This window comes from Zingiber officinale, chromosome 5B (genome assembly GCF_018446385.1).
Source record: "Zingiber officinale cultivar Zhangliang chromosome 5B, Zo_v1.1, whole genome shotgun sequence".
NCBI lineage: Eukaryota > Viridiplantae > Streptophyta > Magnoliopsida > Zingiberales > Zingiberaceae > Zingiber > Zingiber officinale.
The window spans coordinates 1,758,157-1,775,108 of record NC_055995.1 but is presented as its reverse complement, the minus strand read 5'-3'; the positions used below and the strand labels follow the sequence as shown (position 1 = coordinate 1,775,108).

Below are 16,952 nucleotides of genomic sequence, written 5' to 3'. Positions count from 1 at the left end.
GCAGAAAATTTAGCCAGTTTACAACCTCACACAATTCAGGTTTGTTACCTTTTGAAAAATTATATGGGTATGTTCCTGTCTATTCCTCTTTGCGTGTTTTTAGTTGTACTTGCTTTGTCCTTCGTCCACATGCAGAGCGTAATAAGTTAGCCTCTCGGTCCGCTCTTTGTGTCTTTTTGGGTTATGATATTAGTCAAAAAGGATATCATTGCTTTGATCTTGTTAGTCAAAATTGTATGTCTCTCGTCATGTTGTGTTTCTTGAGCATATTCCATTCTTTTCTATTCCGGCTAATTCGCATAATATGATAAAGTCAGATCTACTTTGCATTGATCCTTTCAATACCGATACTGAGAAAGATTCACCCACAAATCCTATTGGTAGTTCAACTGAATCTGGTACTTTGGTTCCCAAAATATCCGCTCCACATGTTTCTCCTTCTGCCACTACCCAATTATCTCCTGAGGTTGTGGATGATCCTTCTCACCACCGTCGTCAATCCAATCGTGTTCATAAGTCTACTAAACTACCAGATTTTGCTTACTCTTATTATTCTGTTTTTTTGCTTCATTTGTTGCATCTATTCATTGTCTTTCTCAGCCTGAATCCTATAGAGAAGTTGTTTGTAACCCACTTTGACATAGTGTTATGGCTGAGGAACTAACTGCTTTGTATCAGAGTCATACATGAGATTTAGTTCCATTGCCACCAGGAAAACATACTATTATTTCTCGTTAGGTATATAAGATCAAAACTAAATCTGATGGATCTATCGAATAATACAAAGCTCGTTTTATTGCTAAAGGTTATTCTCAGGAGTATAACATGGATTATGAAGAAACATTTGCTCTTGTTGCAAAAATAACAACTGTTCGTACTCTGATTGTTGTTGCTTCTGTTTGTTGATGGAGAATATCTCAGATGGATGTCAAGAATGCATTTCTAAATGGTGATCTTCATGAAGAAGTTAATATGACACTTCCTCCTGGTATTTCACACAAACCTGGTGAAGTTTGCAGACTTCGTAAAGTGTTTTATGGTCTCAAACAAGTACCTCGTGCTTGGTTTGAGAAGTTCTCTATAGTGATTACTTCGTTTGGTTTTCATCCTAGTAATCATGATTTAACATTATTTGTCAGATGTACGAGTACAGGTCGTATTTTTTTATCATTATATGTTGATGACATGATTATTATTGTTGATAATTCTGATGGAATTGCTTCCTTGAAGACTGAGTTGACTCATTGTTTTTCTATGAAAGACTTGGGTATACTATGCTACTTTCTAGGCATTGAGGTTGCTTATTCCCCCAAAAGATTATCTTTTATTTCAGTCAAAGTATATATCTGATCTGTTTGAGCGTACTCGTCTCACTGATAATAGAGTTGTTGATACTCCTATTGAGACTAATGCTCGATATTCTTCATATGATGTCTCACATTTGTCGGATCATAATTTGTATAGAACTATTATTGGAAGCTTAGTTTATCTCACTGTGACTCGTCCAGATATTACGTATGCTGTTTATGTGGTTAGTCAATTTGTCGTTGCACCAACTACAGTTAATTGGGTTGTTGTTCTTCGTATTCTCAGGTATCTTCGGGACACTCAATTTCAAAGCCTTTTATTTCCTTCTACTTCATATCTTGAGCTGCGTGCATATTTTGATGCAGATTGGATTGGTGATCCTACGGATCACAAATCTATCACGGGCTTCTGTATTTTTCTCGGTGATTCCCTCATTTCTTGGAAGAGTAAATAGTAAGATGTTATTTCAAGATCTTCCACAAAACCTGAGTATCGTGCCATGACCTCAACTACTTGTCAGATAGTTTGGTTGCGTTGGTTGCTTGCGGATATGAATGTCTCTCTTCATCAATCTACTCTGTTATATTGTGATAATCAGAGTACTATTCAAATTACACATAATTCAATTTTTCATGAGCGGACGAAACATATTGAAATTGATTATCACATTACTCATAGATTTAATCATTAGAAATGTCTTTAGTAATCGCTATATGTTAGGAGCTCGGGAGGTTCAAAGGTCGTAGTATATCGGCCAATCAATGAGTCAACAACTCAGGAGATCCAAAACTTGATTGGTTTGATGAGTCGAAAAGTCGAAAAGATGATTCATTTATGTTAATATTTTCATCGGTCTATTTATAAACTAACACAAAATAAATCATAATAACCGATAATCATTAATACAGGTGGCTAAACTCTCAAAATATTATATAATAACACCTCGTATCTAAACAATAGCATGCCAGGGAATCATATGACTCATTGTTTACTGCGCCACCACCACCCTTTCAATTTATCATATCAAATTAATTTTATTTTATGTAGGTTCTATTTTTTTAAATTAATTAACTCTCGCAAAAAAAAAAAATCAATTAAACATAAAGGACCAAGAACACCTAAAACATTCCGCCAATCGAACGGCAGTGGAGAACCGATCGCTGTCTCCGTCGGATATTAGCGATTCTTGTTACAACGCTCAACGAGAATGCCCGCAGTTTTACCTGAATTGTTAGTGGAAATGAACTAGGAACTGGAAGTGTAGGTCGATGGGTAAATTAACGTGGCACGAGGAGCCAACCTGGCGCTGGTCCACGTTAATTTAATCAGTTTCTGTATCTTTTCTCTCGGCGCAAACAAGGACGAAGAAGTGAAGGAAATCTAAAAATAGCGACATTCGACGGAGATAAGAAAACCTTATCGGTCTCCGTCTCCTCCTCCTCCTTCTCGTCCCCATGATAGGGAGGGCTGCCTCCGGCCAGGGGAATCGCGAATCGCCCCATGGTGGCCTACCAGCCGCCGGCGACTATGATCACCTGGAATTGCTCCATGAGATCGAAGCCTTGGGAAAAGCCCTCTCCCTCGACCCCAAACACCAACGTCGCCGCCTTCCTCCTCCGCCCTCCTCCGAAGAACGAGTCGCTCTCTCTGCCGGTTGTTCCTCACCTGCCTCCTCTGTCTCTTCGTCTTCATCCTTGAAGGGCAAAGAGAAGAAGAAAACATCGTCTCTGTGGGGATGGAATCCGATCAAAAAGGCGCTTTCTCAGATCACCGGCCAGCGTCGCTTCGTTTGCTGCTTCTCCCTCCACGTCCACTACATCGAGGGCCTCCCCACTGCCCTTTCTGGCGTCCCGCTCGTTGTGCAGTGGCGCCGCACCACGGATCCTGCCTCCTCTTCCGTTTCCACCAGCCCCTCCCGCGTCGTCCGCGGAGTCGTCCAGTTCGAGGAGACACTTACCTACCGATGCGCCGTGCAGGGCGCCCGCACCGGTCGGAGTGGAACGGCCAAGTACGAAGCTCGGCATTTCCTGATCTATCCCTCCCTCGCAGGTGGCGTCGCTGAGCTGGACCTCGGTCGCCATCTGGTGGATGTTACCCGTGTGCTCCCGGCCACTCTAGAGGAACTCGAGGACGAGAAAACATTTGGAAACTGGAGAACCAGCTACCGGTTGTCCGGGAAGGCAAGGGGCGCATCTCTTAATGTTAGCTTCGGGTTCTCGCTTGTTAGGAATGAGTCCTTGATCGGGGCTGGTCCTCTGGACTGGGAAAAAGGAGAGAGAAAGGTCTCAGAGGATTCTGAGCTTGATTTGATGAATACGCAGAATAGTCCGCTAGAGGAAGTGAAGGTGCTTCATGCTGTGTTGCCAAGATCAACAATAGAGATCTCACAAAAAGCTAACGTGGCGGGGAAATTAGACACACAGAATCTTAATACCTCTATGGATATGCTGAAGCCTTGTATGTTGCCGGAGCCTGACAAAGGAAGTGATGAATGGGATTGCAATGATCCTGATTTTATGGTGATTGAGCACGGTGCAGAAATTTTGTCAGGAGACCAAACATGCAAAGCTGTGGTCGATGCCACCACCTTTCATGCCGAATACAAGGGCAATAAGGAAGGGCCAGGTATGAAGCTCGATAAACCCGATGGTGAGGCCAGAATTGAAAGGCCCATTATGGAATCAAGTAAACCGCATATAGACGAAGCTGCTCTTCGGGATAACCTTGATCTGCAAGTGATTTTGCAGGAAGAAAGGGTGGGCACCAAGTCATACGAATCAGCTCAGGAGGGGTCTTGTCATAGCAGTCTTAACATGCAAGAGTCTACATTGCTGAATGTGGATACTATGAACCATGCTGATAAAACTCAAGGTGATGAACAACTAACCGCGGATTCAGCAAGAGAAGAGCTGAACACTATCTTCCAGAGTACATCAGCTCTCGAGCAAGGGGAATTTGACACCTCTAATATTGGCTACAAGCCAATGGAGCAATTAAATCATGGCGACGTTGATTCTAGTTACAAGATGGCAAGCTTGAGCAGGTCACGTAGCATAGATGCTGTCACAGAGTCCGTTGCCAATGAGTTCTTAAGTGTGCTAGGCATAGAACACAACCCTTGTGGATTGAGTACAGACAGTGAACCAGAATCACCCAGGGAAAAGCTGTGGAAGCAATTTGAAAAAGAATCCTTGGCATCAGGAAGTGATTTCTTTGGTCCTGATCATGGAATAGAACAACTCTCTTACTGGGGCGACTTCTCTGACGATCTTAATCTTTCACTGATGGTCCATGAAGTAGAGAAAGAGCTTCAGAAGATAAATATGAGGATGAACAATAGCAAATCTAGGGTTGAAATACTGGAGGATGCAGAAACAGAAGTTTTGATTCAGGAATGGGGATTAAATGAGAACAATTTTAATTTTTCTCCACCTAGAAGCAGTGGGGCATTTGGTAGTCCTATTGACCTCCCATCAGAGGAACCATTGGAGTTACCACCACTTGGTGAAGGGTTGGGTCCAATTGTTCAAACCAAAGATGGAGGTTTTTTGCGGTCCATGAGCCCTTTGCTTTTCACAAATGCAAAGAATAAGGGTAAGTTGATAATGCAGGTGTCTAGCCCTGTAGTGGTTCCTGCTGAAATGGGTTCCGGGATGATGGAAATATTGCAGAGATTAGCTTCAGAGGGCCTTGAAAAACTATCAAGGCAGGCAAGTAAATTAATGCCTTTGGAAGATATAACAGGGAAGACCATGCAACAGATTGCATGGGATTCTGTCACTGCTCTGGACTCTTGTGAAAGGTTTGAAAATTTTGTTCTCCGGTTATTTTTAGTTTAATTTCTTATGTGAAACCTTTGTATTCTATGGTTCTTTGTTGTCATACTAAACTCTTTTTGTTTGGACAGCCATGTCAAGAATCATTATCCAAATGCTGTTCAGAATGTTTCTGTAAGGAGGAAGAAAAGTAACAGCCTGGCTTTGAGTTTCAATGGCAGAGAAGTCTCAGAATACATTACTTTAGAGGATCTTGCTCTACTTGCAATGGATAAGATTGAAGTACTATCATTTGAGGGTTTGAGAATACAAACAGGCACATCAAATGAAGAGGCGCCTTCAAATATTATCCCCCAGTCTATTGGGGATATTTCAACATTGGAGAGTAGAGGAGCTAAAAGCAGCTGGTCACTAGATTTGGAGGGCACAAGTGGATTACAGCTTTTGAATGTTAAAGAAAGTGATGATGACACTGATGGTTTGATGGGCTTGTCTCTCTCGCTTGATGAGTGGATGAAGCTTGACTCAGGCATCATCGATCATGAAGATCAGGACAGTGATCGAATTTCAAAGATTCTGTTAGCGCATCATGCTAATTCTGTGGATATGATTTGTAGTGGGTGGAACGGAGATAAAAGAGGGAAAAGATCAGGAAAGAAATGGGGGTTTCTTGGGGATAACTTCACTGTAGCACTAATGGTACAACTCCGAGATCCCTTACGAAACTATGAGCCAGTTGGCATGCCCATGCTTGCTTTGATTCAAGTTAAGCGTGTTTTTCTTCCTCGAAAGCCAGGAAAAATTTACTGCAATGCCTCAAAGAAAGGAAACAATGAAGAGCAAGACGAGGTTGAGACTGAAACCAAGCCATTGGATAAGCAGGAGAAACATGAAGAAGAGACTATCCCTCGGTTTAAAATCACTGAGGTGCTTGTTGCTGGTCTAGATACTGAACCTAGCAAAAAAACTATCTGGGGTGATCCCAAGCAACAACAGTCTGGTTCTGGGTGGATGCTTGCTACTGGAATGGGAAAGCCCAAAAAGCGTCAATTAATGAAGTCAAAGACAGTGGTAAACCTTTCTCAAGGAAAAATAGCCACATCACAGCCAGGAGATACACTTTGGAGCATTACATCACTAGTCCATGGCAATGGTGCCACAGTGAAAGGCCTAGCATCTCCAAAGCCTCACACAAGGAATCCCAATATTACACTTCCAAATGGAATTATTAAACTGTCTTAAGTGCATGAAATATGTTACACCACTGATCCACTAGCATACGAGTCTTTGTACAGACGATACTAATGAGACTGATGTGATACACTATATCCATTGTACAAACCTGCAGCTAATCACCACATCATCCCTAGTATGTGTGATTTTCTTTTGTAATCTTGTAGATATCCAAAGTATTGATCTGTCTTGTGCATCTTTTAGCACATTGTTAATAATATCTTAATTCTCATTCCTACGAGGCTATCTGTGCATATTTCTATAGAATGTTTTCATACAAGTTACTTGCATTGCTCTTGAACTAAGGATGAACAAAGTTAGATTGGGGTATTATTACCATTTCTGTATGACAATTGCTTGTCTTGAGAACCTTAGATCTTTTAAAGATATTTTCTATGCCATGAGTCACATTATTTTAACAACTATCTAAACATCATCAGGGTTATGTAAACTTGACAATGCTATTTTGTTTGAGTCTAACGATCAGCAGAAGTTTATTGGTTGACAAGTTCAAGGAACAGAAGGAATTAATGCAAGTATAATAGGAACATGCCGGTTGAAGTCCAAAACATGTGAATTGTTGTACTGGTGACTAATTTCTTTACTTCAACAATTGGCATTATTTACTTTATGAGATTGCTCTCTACGTTGTGGAAGTCTTGGGTGTAATTTATTTATTTTGGACAAAATTAGCAGATGAATGTGGGTTAAAGCTCAATTATATATGTGTTATTGGCTGCGTCGTGGGAGCTAAAGTGGGAGTGAACGACAAGGAGATGGAGGAGAGGGCCGAGAGCTCCAACCTCGATGACTCTGGTTCGATTGGCGCGGACACACCAGTGTCGATTACTACTTTGATTCCTACTCCTACCTCAATTTGGTACTGCTCATTCTCTCCTACCTCAATTTAATTCTGTATTAGCTTCTTGTCTTAAGAAGGGGAGCCTTGATCCAACGGTAAAGTTGTTATTTTGTGACCAAAAGGTCACGGGTTCGAATCTTGAAAACAATCTTTTGCAAAAAGTAAGATAAGGCTGTGTACAATGGATCCTTCCCCGGGACCCCGCATAACGGGAGCTTCGTGCACAGAGATTTTTCCCTTATTTTTTATGGGTTAATTGCTATTTTTTTATATACTTTATAACTTCTAACAAATCTATCACATATTTTTAAAAATAACAAATCCTACTGTATAACCTCAACGTTGTATCAAAAGATGGACTTTAAATTTGATATTTACCAAATCATGAATCATAATTTTCCAAATTTACCAAAGGGTGTGACTCATTCTCAAAATACCCTTGCAATTCTCTTAACGACTCTTAGAAGATCATTTGAATTATTATTTTAAAATATTTACATCAAAAGAGTTATGTATAAATAAAAATGAAATTTTTTAACCGATGTCTATTAGTACATTCATATTTACATTTTAGCCCTCATGCAAAGGACCGTTGTGCTAAGGCAAAATGTACCTTGTGATTTACCTGCTTGAATCTTGCCCTTGCCGTGGGACCGGAGATACTGGTTGATATCACCTTTTGCTCCAATATTTATATTTTAACTCCTTTCCTCTATTTGGTTATTGGGGAAGCCAGAATAAATACATTCTAGGTGTTTTTTTTGTCTAAATGGAAATTTTTAAGTTTTTTTTTGTGATAATTTAAGCATCAACAAGTTAACTACGGGACTGACTCCGTATTTTGTCTTTCTATTTGTAGGTATCCATCAAGTAATTTATGCATTTCTGATTCATGAGCCACTATTGGTTGCCATCTTGTGTAATGTGGTGGTGTAATGTTTCTATTTAGTGAAATTCTTAATATTATTGATTTTTTAAAATTTAGCTTATATTTACTCAGGCAAACAGTTTCTTTGTTTGTTTCTGATCCTTCGTGTTTAGAAATCACTTGCAGATAAACTAAAAGGGAGGCAATAATACTCATCAATATTATCTGCTTTCTCTTGTCATGATTCTCTGCAACCATTTTCCTCAAATTTTTTCTGACAATAGACAACAACCTCCAGTTATAGTGATTTGCTAGTAGCTGAATATTATTTGACTGGTTTGGAGATCTTAACAATCTTATCATGCGTAGAAGGGCTATTACAAGCTAATAATAGACCTTATTAGACATGACAAGCAGTTAAGGGATGTGGCACATTTGAGAAACGTAAGATTAAATGTAATTTTGTATAAGTTGTCTCCTTTGCTAAGTAGGTTACTTAGAAGCACTCAGATGCTTTTTTTATTGTTTATGCACGTTTAACTGTTGACAAAACGTTCTGTTATTTCTTTGGAATATTTAGTAGCCTAAACTAAATGTTGTAAGGGAGGCATCTGTATGACATGAGCTTCTTGGTCTGCGTCATAGAAGCATACTCAGTCTGCGGTTATATGCTTAAATTGTTAGTATATTTGTTTACTTGATTTATACTGATAAATTTCCGGGCATCATTGATGATAGTAGGATTTTCATTCTCTTTTAATTGTTGTTGGTATTTCCTATTGCTATCTTTTGTGCTATTTCGAAATCATTTATCTTTTTTTTTTTTTGATGCACTCGATTCCCTTAACTTTCTTTGTCCGGCAGGAAATGTTAAAGGATGTTGTTAGGACAGAAACATATCAGAATGCATTTCTATTCAAGAACAAGGTTGTCCTTGTCTCCTTGATGTGGTTGCAGGAATAGGAATTTTGTCTCTGTTTTGTGCTAAAGCAGGGGCAAAGCACGTATATGCAGTAAATCATTTTCTGAAATACCTTCTCTTCTCTGATCCAGTGCACCACTTGTGAAAGTTTTGGGTGCAATAATGGAATGCAAATGGAATAATTAACTGCATAAATAGTTGGAAATCCTATCACATTTGTGAAATGAGCAATCGTGTAATAGGAAAATGATAGTTATTCCCGAACTAGTTTTATATATGTAGAACTGCTCTTTGAGCATCTTGAAAGGGATTTCTTTTCCCTAGTAGCTTATAATTTTCTTCCCTGTTTTGTGTGAATTTCTGAACCTCCATGTGACTAGATCAAACATGCTACCCGACACAGTATATACAGAGAGTAATCACAAGTATAGACTTTCCGACTCTGGAGTCTAAGTGTCTTTTTTCTTCTTGTGTCCTTCCATGAACCAAGTTATCTAGTATTCTAGTTCCTACTTGCATATTACTTTAGAATACAATGTTTTGTTTGGAACATGAAACAACAAAAAGTGATTTGTTGCTGTCCTTATTAGTTTTTCTTCTTATTTTTTATTATTTCCCTGATTTGATTGGTGTTCTTGTGTTAAATCTGATGTGCAGGTTGAATGCTCTCAAATGGCTGACATGGCAAAAGAAATAGTTCGATCTGATGGTGACCAGTGATTATCTAAATTTGATGATTGCACTCCTAAGTTCCATCTTACTTATTTGTCATATTTTATCTATACAGTTATAACTGTGCTAAAAGGGAAAGTTGAAGAGATTGGCTTCCAGTCTCATGTAGATGTTATCATCTCTGAGTGGATGGACTATTTCCTGTTGTTTGAGAACATGCTAAACACAGTTCTTTATGCGCGCAATAAATGGCTTGTAAGTGATATTCCTGTCAATTTCTTTTCCCCAAACATCAAATTTGCATTTTCTTTCATTGCCATGATCGTACCTACTTAGTTCTTTATATGGTGCTAGGTTATGTTTACTATCTCTTGATGTGCCTCACTAACCCCTAGTGCTCGAACACTGAGGCTCAGTATAATTGCTCTTAAGTCTGATTAAAACTTAATGGCCTATAGTCAGGCTAAACATAATGACAGTATCAAATCTTCCTCTAACTCTTCAGTTTATTTTGTGGGTAATTGTTTTTTGAAAAATTTGTCAAAGCAGGTAAGCTTCTTTGTGTGCACCACTAGCGTAATAACCACATTTGATGTCCTCCAATGATACACCAAAATTCATGTGCAACTTGTAAAAGGCAAAATATAATGATCAATGAAACACATACCACATCATTGTCTCAAAGTGCTGATTGGTATTAGTTGGTATGACTGAAACTTATTGTTCCAACGATTGACTATTATTGATATTGTTAGGTATCAATAAATGTCACTATACCAACCTTGCTGACATAGTTTTACTGGCATCAATTGAGATAGGCTTGTGGATAGTATCCAAATTGACCGAGATAAAAAATTTGACCAAGGTAGGAATATTCTCAACAACATCAAAGAGGACCAATTATACCACGGCAAAAGAAACTCAAATGAATTTATATCGTGTATTTGTGCCACTTTAATTCTACTTGTGCCAATCTAATTCAACTCCTAATGGTTCATTTAGAGATATTTATGGACATGTAGGGAAATTAGGTTTGACATTGAATTTCCTAGGAGCATTATGTAAAATTATGGACTAACCTTATTAGAATGTTATAAGAATCAATACTCTTATCTGTTGCACAACATTCATTGTGGTATTAGGAAAAAACAATTATTAGTCAAGATGCATGCTATACTTCTATAATGTTTGGCTTTAAAATTTTAATTTAATTGACTCTCTAATTTTTATAGGCTTATATTTGGAGATGTAAACAAAGTAACTAACAGATTAAAACTCACGAGTTGATCTTGGGCTGAGATAAACTTCAGGAATGAATGATGCTGGACCTTGCATCCCGTAATTTGATAATTCAAAGAACACATACAAAGTTCTTTCCCAAGCTGTTTGTTTCCAAATTTATAAATAATCTTTTCATTAAAAAACCAACATGTAACATGAGTCAAGACTGCCCTGCAGGTCTAGAATATTAAGTTAAATTAAAAAAATAACAATTATGAAAAATTCACATTTAAGTCTAACAGAAAATTATCTGCAAAATTACAGAAACAACAAAATATACTCTCTTTTTTTCATTTTTTAAACAGAAGCACCACAAATAATTATAAATCACAGAATGGATACTCAAATATCTAAATTGAATATTCATTAATACTTGAAAGGAACAACCCAATATAACACTTCTTTACTATATCTAATAGACGAACATCCTTTAGCTCTTACCATAACACAATGTCTCATAAAATTCAATGTATATTAAAATGCCAAATAATAAACTAAATATATAAAAAGACAATGCGATAAATCTCAAGATCCACATTGAACTTTACCCTTACTCTCTATACATCAATCATAAAAGCACATCTCTTAATTGAATTAACCCTTCTCTCTATTTGACTTGAGAATTAATCTTTACCCTTACGTGGCAAAAATTTCATTCAATCACCAAAATTGAATCAAACCTCCATCCAATCAAAATCAAAACTCATCAAAAAAAGAAAACTCACCTAATAATAAAAGTCTAGCAAATAGTCAAGACTCAAGGGATGCATTTATATATTAACTCAAATATTGATAATTGACTCCAAAACATAACACATAGCTCAAAATAAGTCTTTGAATAACCAAATAATAAATAAAAACAAGTCTAGGGCACAAAAGTGATGCATGCATTTTTAATGTTTGGTAGCTTAACATGCATTAGGCAAAAAAATAGTATTCTTTTGAAGATTTGAAGACAATTTTTTGAACCAAGAACCATCTTCTGTACCAATATTGATTTTTTCATTCAACTCAGTTTTGAACGCTTGGGGTGGTGATGAGATTATATAACACCATCAGTATCTTATAAAAGATTAAAAATCACAATATCTGTAAGATAATATATACTTAGTTTGTAAAGACAATTTAAATAGTTTGACCATGTTAAGTTGTGCCATGTTAGGTTAAAAATTGAAAAATAAAATATTATTAGATTGACTAATTTATGAAATAAAAACTAAGATGGGATAGATTGAGGATTGACCAACGTTAGGTAGTGGTACTTGTTCTATGGACTAAATATGATATGTTTTATATATATTGAACTACCATAAAATTTAATATCTTACTCCAATCATTCAAGCAGATATTATTTGGCAAAACTTATGAATTGCAGGAGATAAATGACATGTATTATGGATTTTAATGAGAAAAACATTATAAGAGCGCCTTTGTAGCTATACAGATGTTTGTTTAGGGTCAATATCTTCATCCAATAATTTGAAAAGATGTACAATCTTTAGTAATTTTTATAATCTAGAACCACCAGAGCTGGGAAGTAGGATAGAGGTGAGGAGAGGGAAAACTGGACAAGAGAGAAGAGACGATAAATCCAAAGTAGAGTAACCCCTTACGATCGAAATAGAATACCAAGTATGGTACAAAAGATGCCTTATGTAGACATTCCCATAAGTCCATCAAACTCTCCACTGAACCCACTAAACAAAGGCGCCATCTGATTGCACCAATTACTAAAGTATCCATATAAATTAATTAAATTCCTGCATCGTTGCCTTTTCTTTTGTCTTGGAAGTGTTTAATTTTTTCTTGTTTCGTGGTGTTTAACAAAGATGCGCTGTTACTAGGCTTGCTCACTTATAAGGCTGATACAGGCAAAATACCAGTTTTATGTTTCTTGGTTTATTCTTCGTCCAGATCAACAATGGCGTTATCTTACCAGACAAAGCTTTACTATTCTTGACAGCAATTGAGGATGTTGAATACAAAGAAGATAAGATTGAGTGTGAGTCTGTAGACCTTTCAGTACTTGATATTCTAATTATTCCTTTCAGTTATTAATAATTTTTCTAATTATTCCTAGCATTTTTTTATGGTCTTATCCCAGCAGATTCTCTTTTGTCACTTTAAGTGATTTGACTGTTTCTGTTGGAACTATGTTCCTTCTTCCAGTTTGGAACAATGTGTATGGTTTTGATATGAGCTACATCAGGAAGCAACCTATGGCCAAACCACTCGTTGATACTTTTGATCAAAAACAAATTGTTACCTCTGATGTTTTAGTTAAGGTGATTGCTCTTCCTGTCTCTCTTTCCTCCATATGGTTGGATACTAACTCCATGGCAATATTTATGGTTGATTCTCATAGACGATGGACATTTCTGAAATGGCATCTGATGATGTGTCCTTCCAGACCCGGACCTGGGGTGAGGTCTAGGAGACGCTTGCCTCGTGCCCACTTCTTAGAGGTACTCAAAAAATTAATAATTTATTATATTATTTAAATTTTAATTAGAACAAAAAGTGTTGATCCTCATCAACCTAATTTCGCCATGACCTCCTCTTCAAGGGTTCTTGTCTCCTACACGGCCGGTGATAGCAGGCTAGCAGCCTCTTCAATTCATCTTTTTCTCAAGTCTGATTCATCTTTTTTCGCAAGTCTATTTTATCTGTCCAGGTTTTGTTTCCGATCAACTTCGTTCTTGCTTGCATAGTTAGTTCTCTTGCTTTTGAAGCATTGCGTGTCTTGTACGGTTACAAAAGCAGAGAGTTACAAATTTGTTGTCTTTTTCATTAAGCTTTCATGAGGATCCCTCGAATATGAAGGCCTTATTTGGCTGTTCTAAAACATAATTGCCTAAAACAAACAAGTTTTTTACATTCTCAGAAGGAACTCCAATCAAAATTGGATAAGATTTTGTACTTAAATTTTCGAGATTTAACATCAAGAGTATTTCTTGGAACTCTTTCAGACAATTTTATTCGTAGTTGTGCCTTCTTTGTACTTTCTCTCTCCACGGCTCCACCTCATCTGTGCTTTTTGCAAACATATTGTCAGGATAACACGTGAATTCTTCTGAGTTGAAGGATTTCTCATAATTTGTGAATCGGATAACGGATTCTTTGCTTTTGTTTTTGTAATTTGCTTCGGTCATAAGGAGAACTTGACGTAACGATAAAATTATTATTTTGTGATCAAAGATCACAGGTTCGAATTTTGGAAATAGTCTCTTACAAAAAATAGGGTAAGGCTACGTATAATGGATCCTTCCCCGGGATTCTATATAACGGGAGTTTTGTGCACCGGACGATTTCTTTTTTTAATTTGCTTCTCAAATTCTCCTTTTACCTTATATAAGGAAGTTGATTAGTGGTGTACCATATCAGCAAGAAAAAATTTAAAAAGTTGTTAAATCAATGTAGCAAATCTTGTTGAATATGTATTGTCAACATAAAAACTGGAAGCAGCTATTAGCTACAGATCAATCTTGTAGTAAATGCTCTAGCTCACACTATACACAGTCGATATGACTATGAGTCATATGACAGGAACAAGAAGTTGGCAACATGATGAAGAGGAAAAGTTAATAAAGGCATAAGAAATAGTCAGGTTTAGATGTGATTGATTGATGTTGAGCTAGCAATGAATAATGGAGTATATATGTTGCTTGATAGTCTAGGGATTAACACATGCATGGCTTGTAGCTCATAGCTAATGAATTAGTTGTTAATCAAGTTGTGTTTCTCCCAAGTATTTGGTGTTGATTACTTTTTATCCTGCCATTGAGCTATCAATAAACAATGGAGAAAATGTGTTGGTTGATAGTTTAGGGACTAACTCTTGCATACCTCATAGCTAATGGATTATTTGTTGTTGACCAAGTTGTGCTTCTCCTAATGATTTGGATATGTTCTTTTGCAAATGCTTACGGTATATAATCATGTCTCTAAAATATTTATTTGGATCTCAAAAAAGAAAAAGAAAATAAAAAAAAGAGACGCTTATTCAAAGTCAAGCAAGAGATATTAATAAACACTTTAATATCAATTACAAAATGACTATGAAAAATAATATTAAAAATATGATGGGTGCTAAATAAGAAATTGTGAATGACTTGGATGAAGAAAATAATAATAATAATATTTTTGATGTTCAACCTGAAACTATAAACCAAGAGATTCCTTCACATTTAAATATTGATGATCCTAAAAAATGAGAAAAAAAAATATCAAAATTTAAGAGATTTTTTTAGTGGAAAATGGTCCGACTAAAATTGATGGCATCTTGTGTCCTAAAGATAAAACTAATAAGCATTTTGATGCATTGCATTATGAACGGATATTGCAAAATGGAGAAAAAAAGATAGAAAATGGCTAGTTTATTCATTTTTCTTGGATAGAATATTTTGCTTTTGTTATAAGTTGTTCATAAATCACAACAACACGAATATAATTAGTCAATTAACTACTAAAGGTTACAAGTGTTGGTCCCTTTGGAGGCCGGCAAGAGGGGAGGGGTGAATTGCCCTACAAGAAAAACCACAAACCTTTCTCGGATATATCGACTAATGTAAAAGAACTCGTAATAAAAAATAAAGAGACTAATAAAATGTAAGTCAGACACAGAGATTTACTTGGTTTGTAATTAGGGGATTGCTAATCCAAGGAAAGTAAGCGCACTATCTGATGATCTCTTTCGGGCGGAGTAGCCTCTTTACAGCGTTGACAGCACAAATAAAAAGAACAAAAATGAAAGCACAGAGAAAACTGAATACAAGTGACTTGATTTAACTGTGCAGATCAGTGCTATATTTATAGCACTGGTCGAGGCGCCCCGAAGGGGTTCCGGGCACCCTAGGGGGATAAAATTTTATCCCCCAACGATCAGATCGCGTTTGACGCGATCCTGGTCAAAATCCGGGTCGGGGGTCCCGGACTGGTCCGGGACCTCTGCTCCGGTTCAACTCGTCTCGGTCCAGGTCTTTCGCTTCAGCTCCGCTAGCTTGGGTGATCTCGACCATCCGGAATAAGGCTCACCCGAACCCAAGTTCCGGCCTTCTCCTCGAGCAGCCTTCCTTTCCGGTTTCTCGTTCCTCGAACGTCGCGTACATTCTTCTCGTCCACCGGTGTATTCTTCCGCAGTCACCTCGTCCCTCGGACGCACCGAGTCTATCGGCTCTCTCCCGTGTCGTCCTTCTCACTAGCCGCTTCTTCCGCTCGACTTCCTGTGTTCCTAAGCTCCTGCACACTTAGACACAAGAGTTAGACAAAGCAGGACTTAACTTGTTTGATCACATCAAAACACCTTAGGGTTCCAACAATCTTCTCCTTTTGATGTGAGCAACCCAAGTTAAGTTAGGGTAAAACAGATGCAATAAAAAACAGTTGATATACAAATAAGTCCAAATATTTTTCAATTGAAAAATTATATACCTCCCCCTAGACTTAATATACTTCTCTCCCTTTGATCACATAAAAAATGGGATTTCTAAACAAGTCTAAGGTAAATTCTCTCTTAAAAAAATCTTAAGTGTTAAAAAAAAATTTAAGTTAAAAAAATTTCCAAGTTTAAAAGAAAATATCCATAAGGTAAAAAAATTTCTAAGGCAAATTTAAAAAAAATTTAAATATATAAAAAAATGATGATTTTTCAAAAGTTTAAGTATTTGTAAAAATTTCTAAGTAAAATAAAATTTTGTGCAACAGAATAGAGACCTTAAAAAAAATCTTTAAGAAAAATTTAAGGCAATTTTTTTTAATTTGCAACGTAAAAAAAAATTCTAACTTAAAAGATTTCTAAGTTTTTTAAAATATGAGTAGTTTTGCATATATTTTCTAAAATAAATTGAATAATTCTTTTAAAGCATTAAGTAATTTGAATTAATGTTTTTTCAGTTAGTCAATTAAACTTTTCATTTCGATACTTGACTTTCAGGCAGTGGCGAGGCACTAGGCCTTCTTGATTATTGGAGCAACAACCACTTTCTAGACAAAGCCGCATAAAGAAATTACATGTTTAATTTTCTTGCTGAA

The 16,952-nt window shown here is 36.9% G+C and overlaps 2 protein-coding genes across 3 annotated transcripts; both read left to right on the top strand.

Annotated features, from left to right (window-relative positions):
• The first annotated feature begins 2,662 nt into the window (after positions 1–2,662).
• LOC121983887 (protein PLASTID MOVEMENT IMPAIRED 1-RELATED 1-like) lies at positions 2,663–6,558 on the top strand. The gene is made up of 2 exons (XM_042536569.1): positions 2,663–5,110; positions 5,216–6,558. Exons 1-2 carry the CDS (start codon positions 2,763–2,765, stop codon positions 6,324–6,326), a joined length of 3,459 nt encoding a protein of 1,152 aa, XP_042392503.1. The 5' UTR covers positions 2,663–2,762; the 3' UTR covers positions 6,327–6,558.
• Positions 6,559–6,692: 134 nt separating this feature from the next.
• LOC121983888 (protein arginine N-methyltransferase 1.1-like) lies at positions 6,693–14,801 on the top strand. Of its 2 annotated transcripts, none has more exons than XM_042536571.1 (7): positions 6,693–8,974; positions 9,627–9,678; positions 9,757–9,896; positions 12,837–12,924; positions 13,092–13,207; positions 13,288–13,387; positions 14,469–14,801. In XM_042536571.1, exons 1-6 carry the CDS (start codon positions 8,876–8,878, stop codon positions 13,354–13,356), a joined length of 564 nt encoding a protein of 187 aa, XP_042392505.1. In that variant the 5' UTR covers positions 6,693–8,875; the 3' UTR covers positions 13,357–13,387; positions 14,469–14,801. The 2 variants fall into 2 exon arrangements, with proteins under 2 accessions (XP_042392505.1, XP_042392504.1); XM_042536570.1 differs by lacking the exon at positions 14,469–14,801 and adding an exon at positions 13,489–14,421 and having other exon boundaries at positions 7,693–8,974.
• Positions 14,802–16,952: the final 2,151 nt, after the last annotated feature.

Excerpts from the sequence above, each read along its gene's own strand:
- LOC121983887 (XM_042536569.1), top strand. The coding sequence starts at position 2,763 with ATGATAGGGAGGGCTGCCTCCGGCCAGGGGAATCGCGAATCGCCCCAT. Across the intron at positions 5,111-5,215 it reads GCTCTGGACTCTTGTGAAAG|CCATGTCAAGAATCATTATC; the intron begins GTTTGAAAATTT and ends TTGTTTGGACAG.
- LOC121983888 (XM_042536571.1), top strand. The coding sequence starts at position 8,876 with ATGCACTCGATTCCCTTAACTTTCTTTGTCCGGCAGGAAATGTTAAAG. Across the intron at positions 9,897-12,836 it reads ATGCGCGCAATAAATGGCTT|ATCAACAATGGCGTTATCTT; the intron begins GTAAGTGATATT and ends TTCTTCGTCCAG. Across the intron at positions 13,208-13,287 it reads CCTCTGATGTTTTAGTTAAG|ACGATGGACATTTCTGAAAT; the intron begins GTGATTGCTCTT and ends TGATTCTCATAG.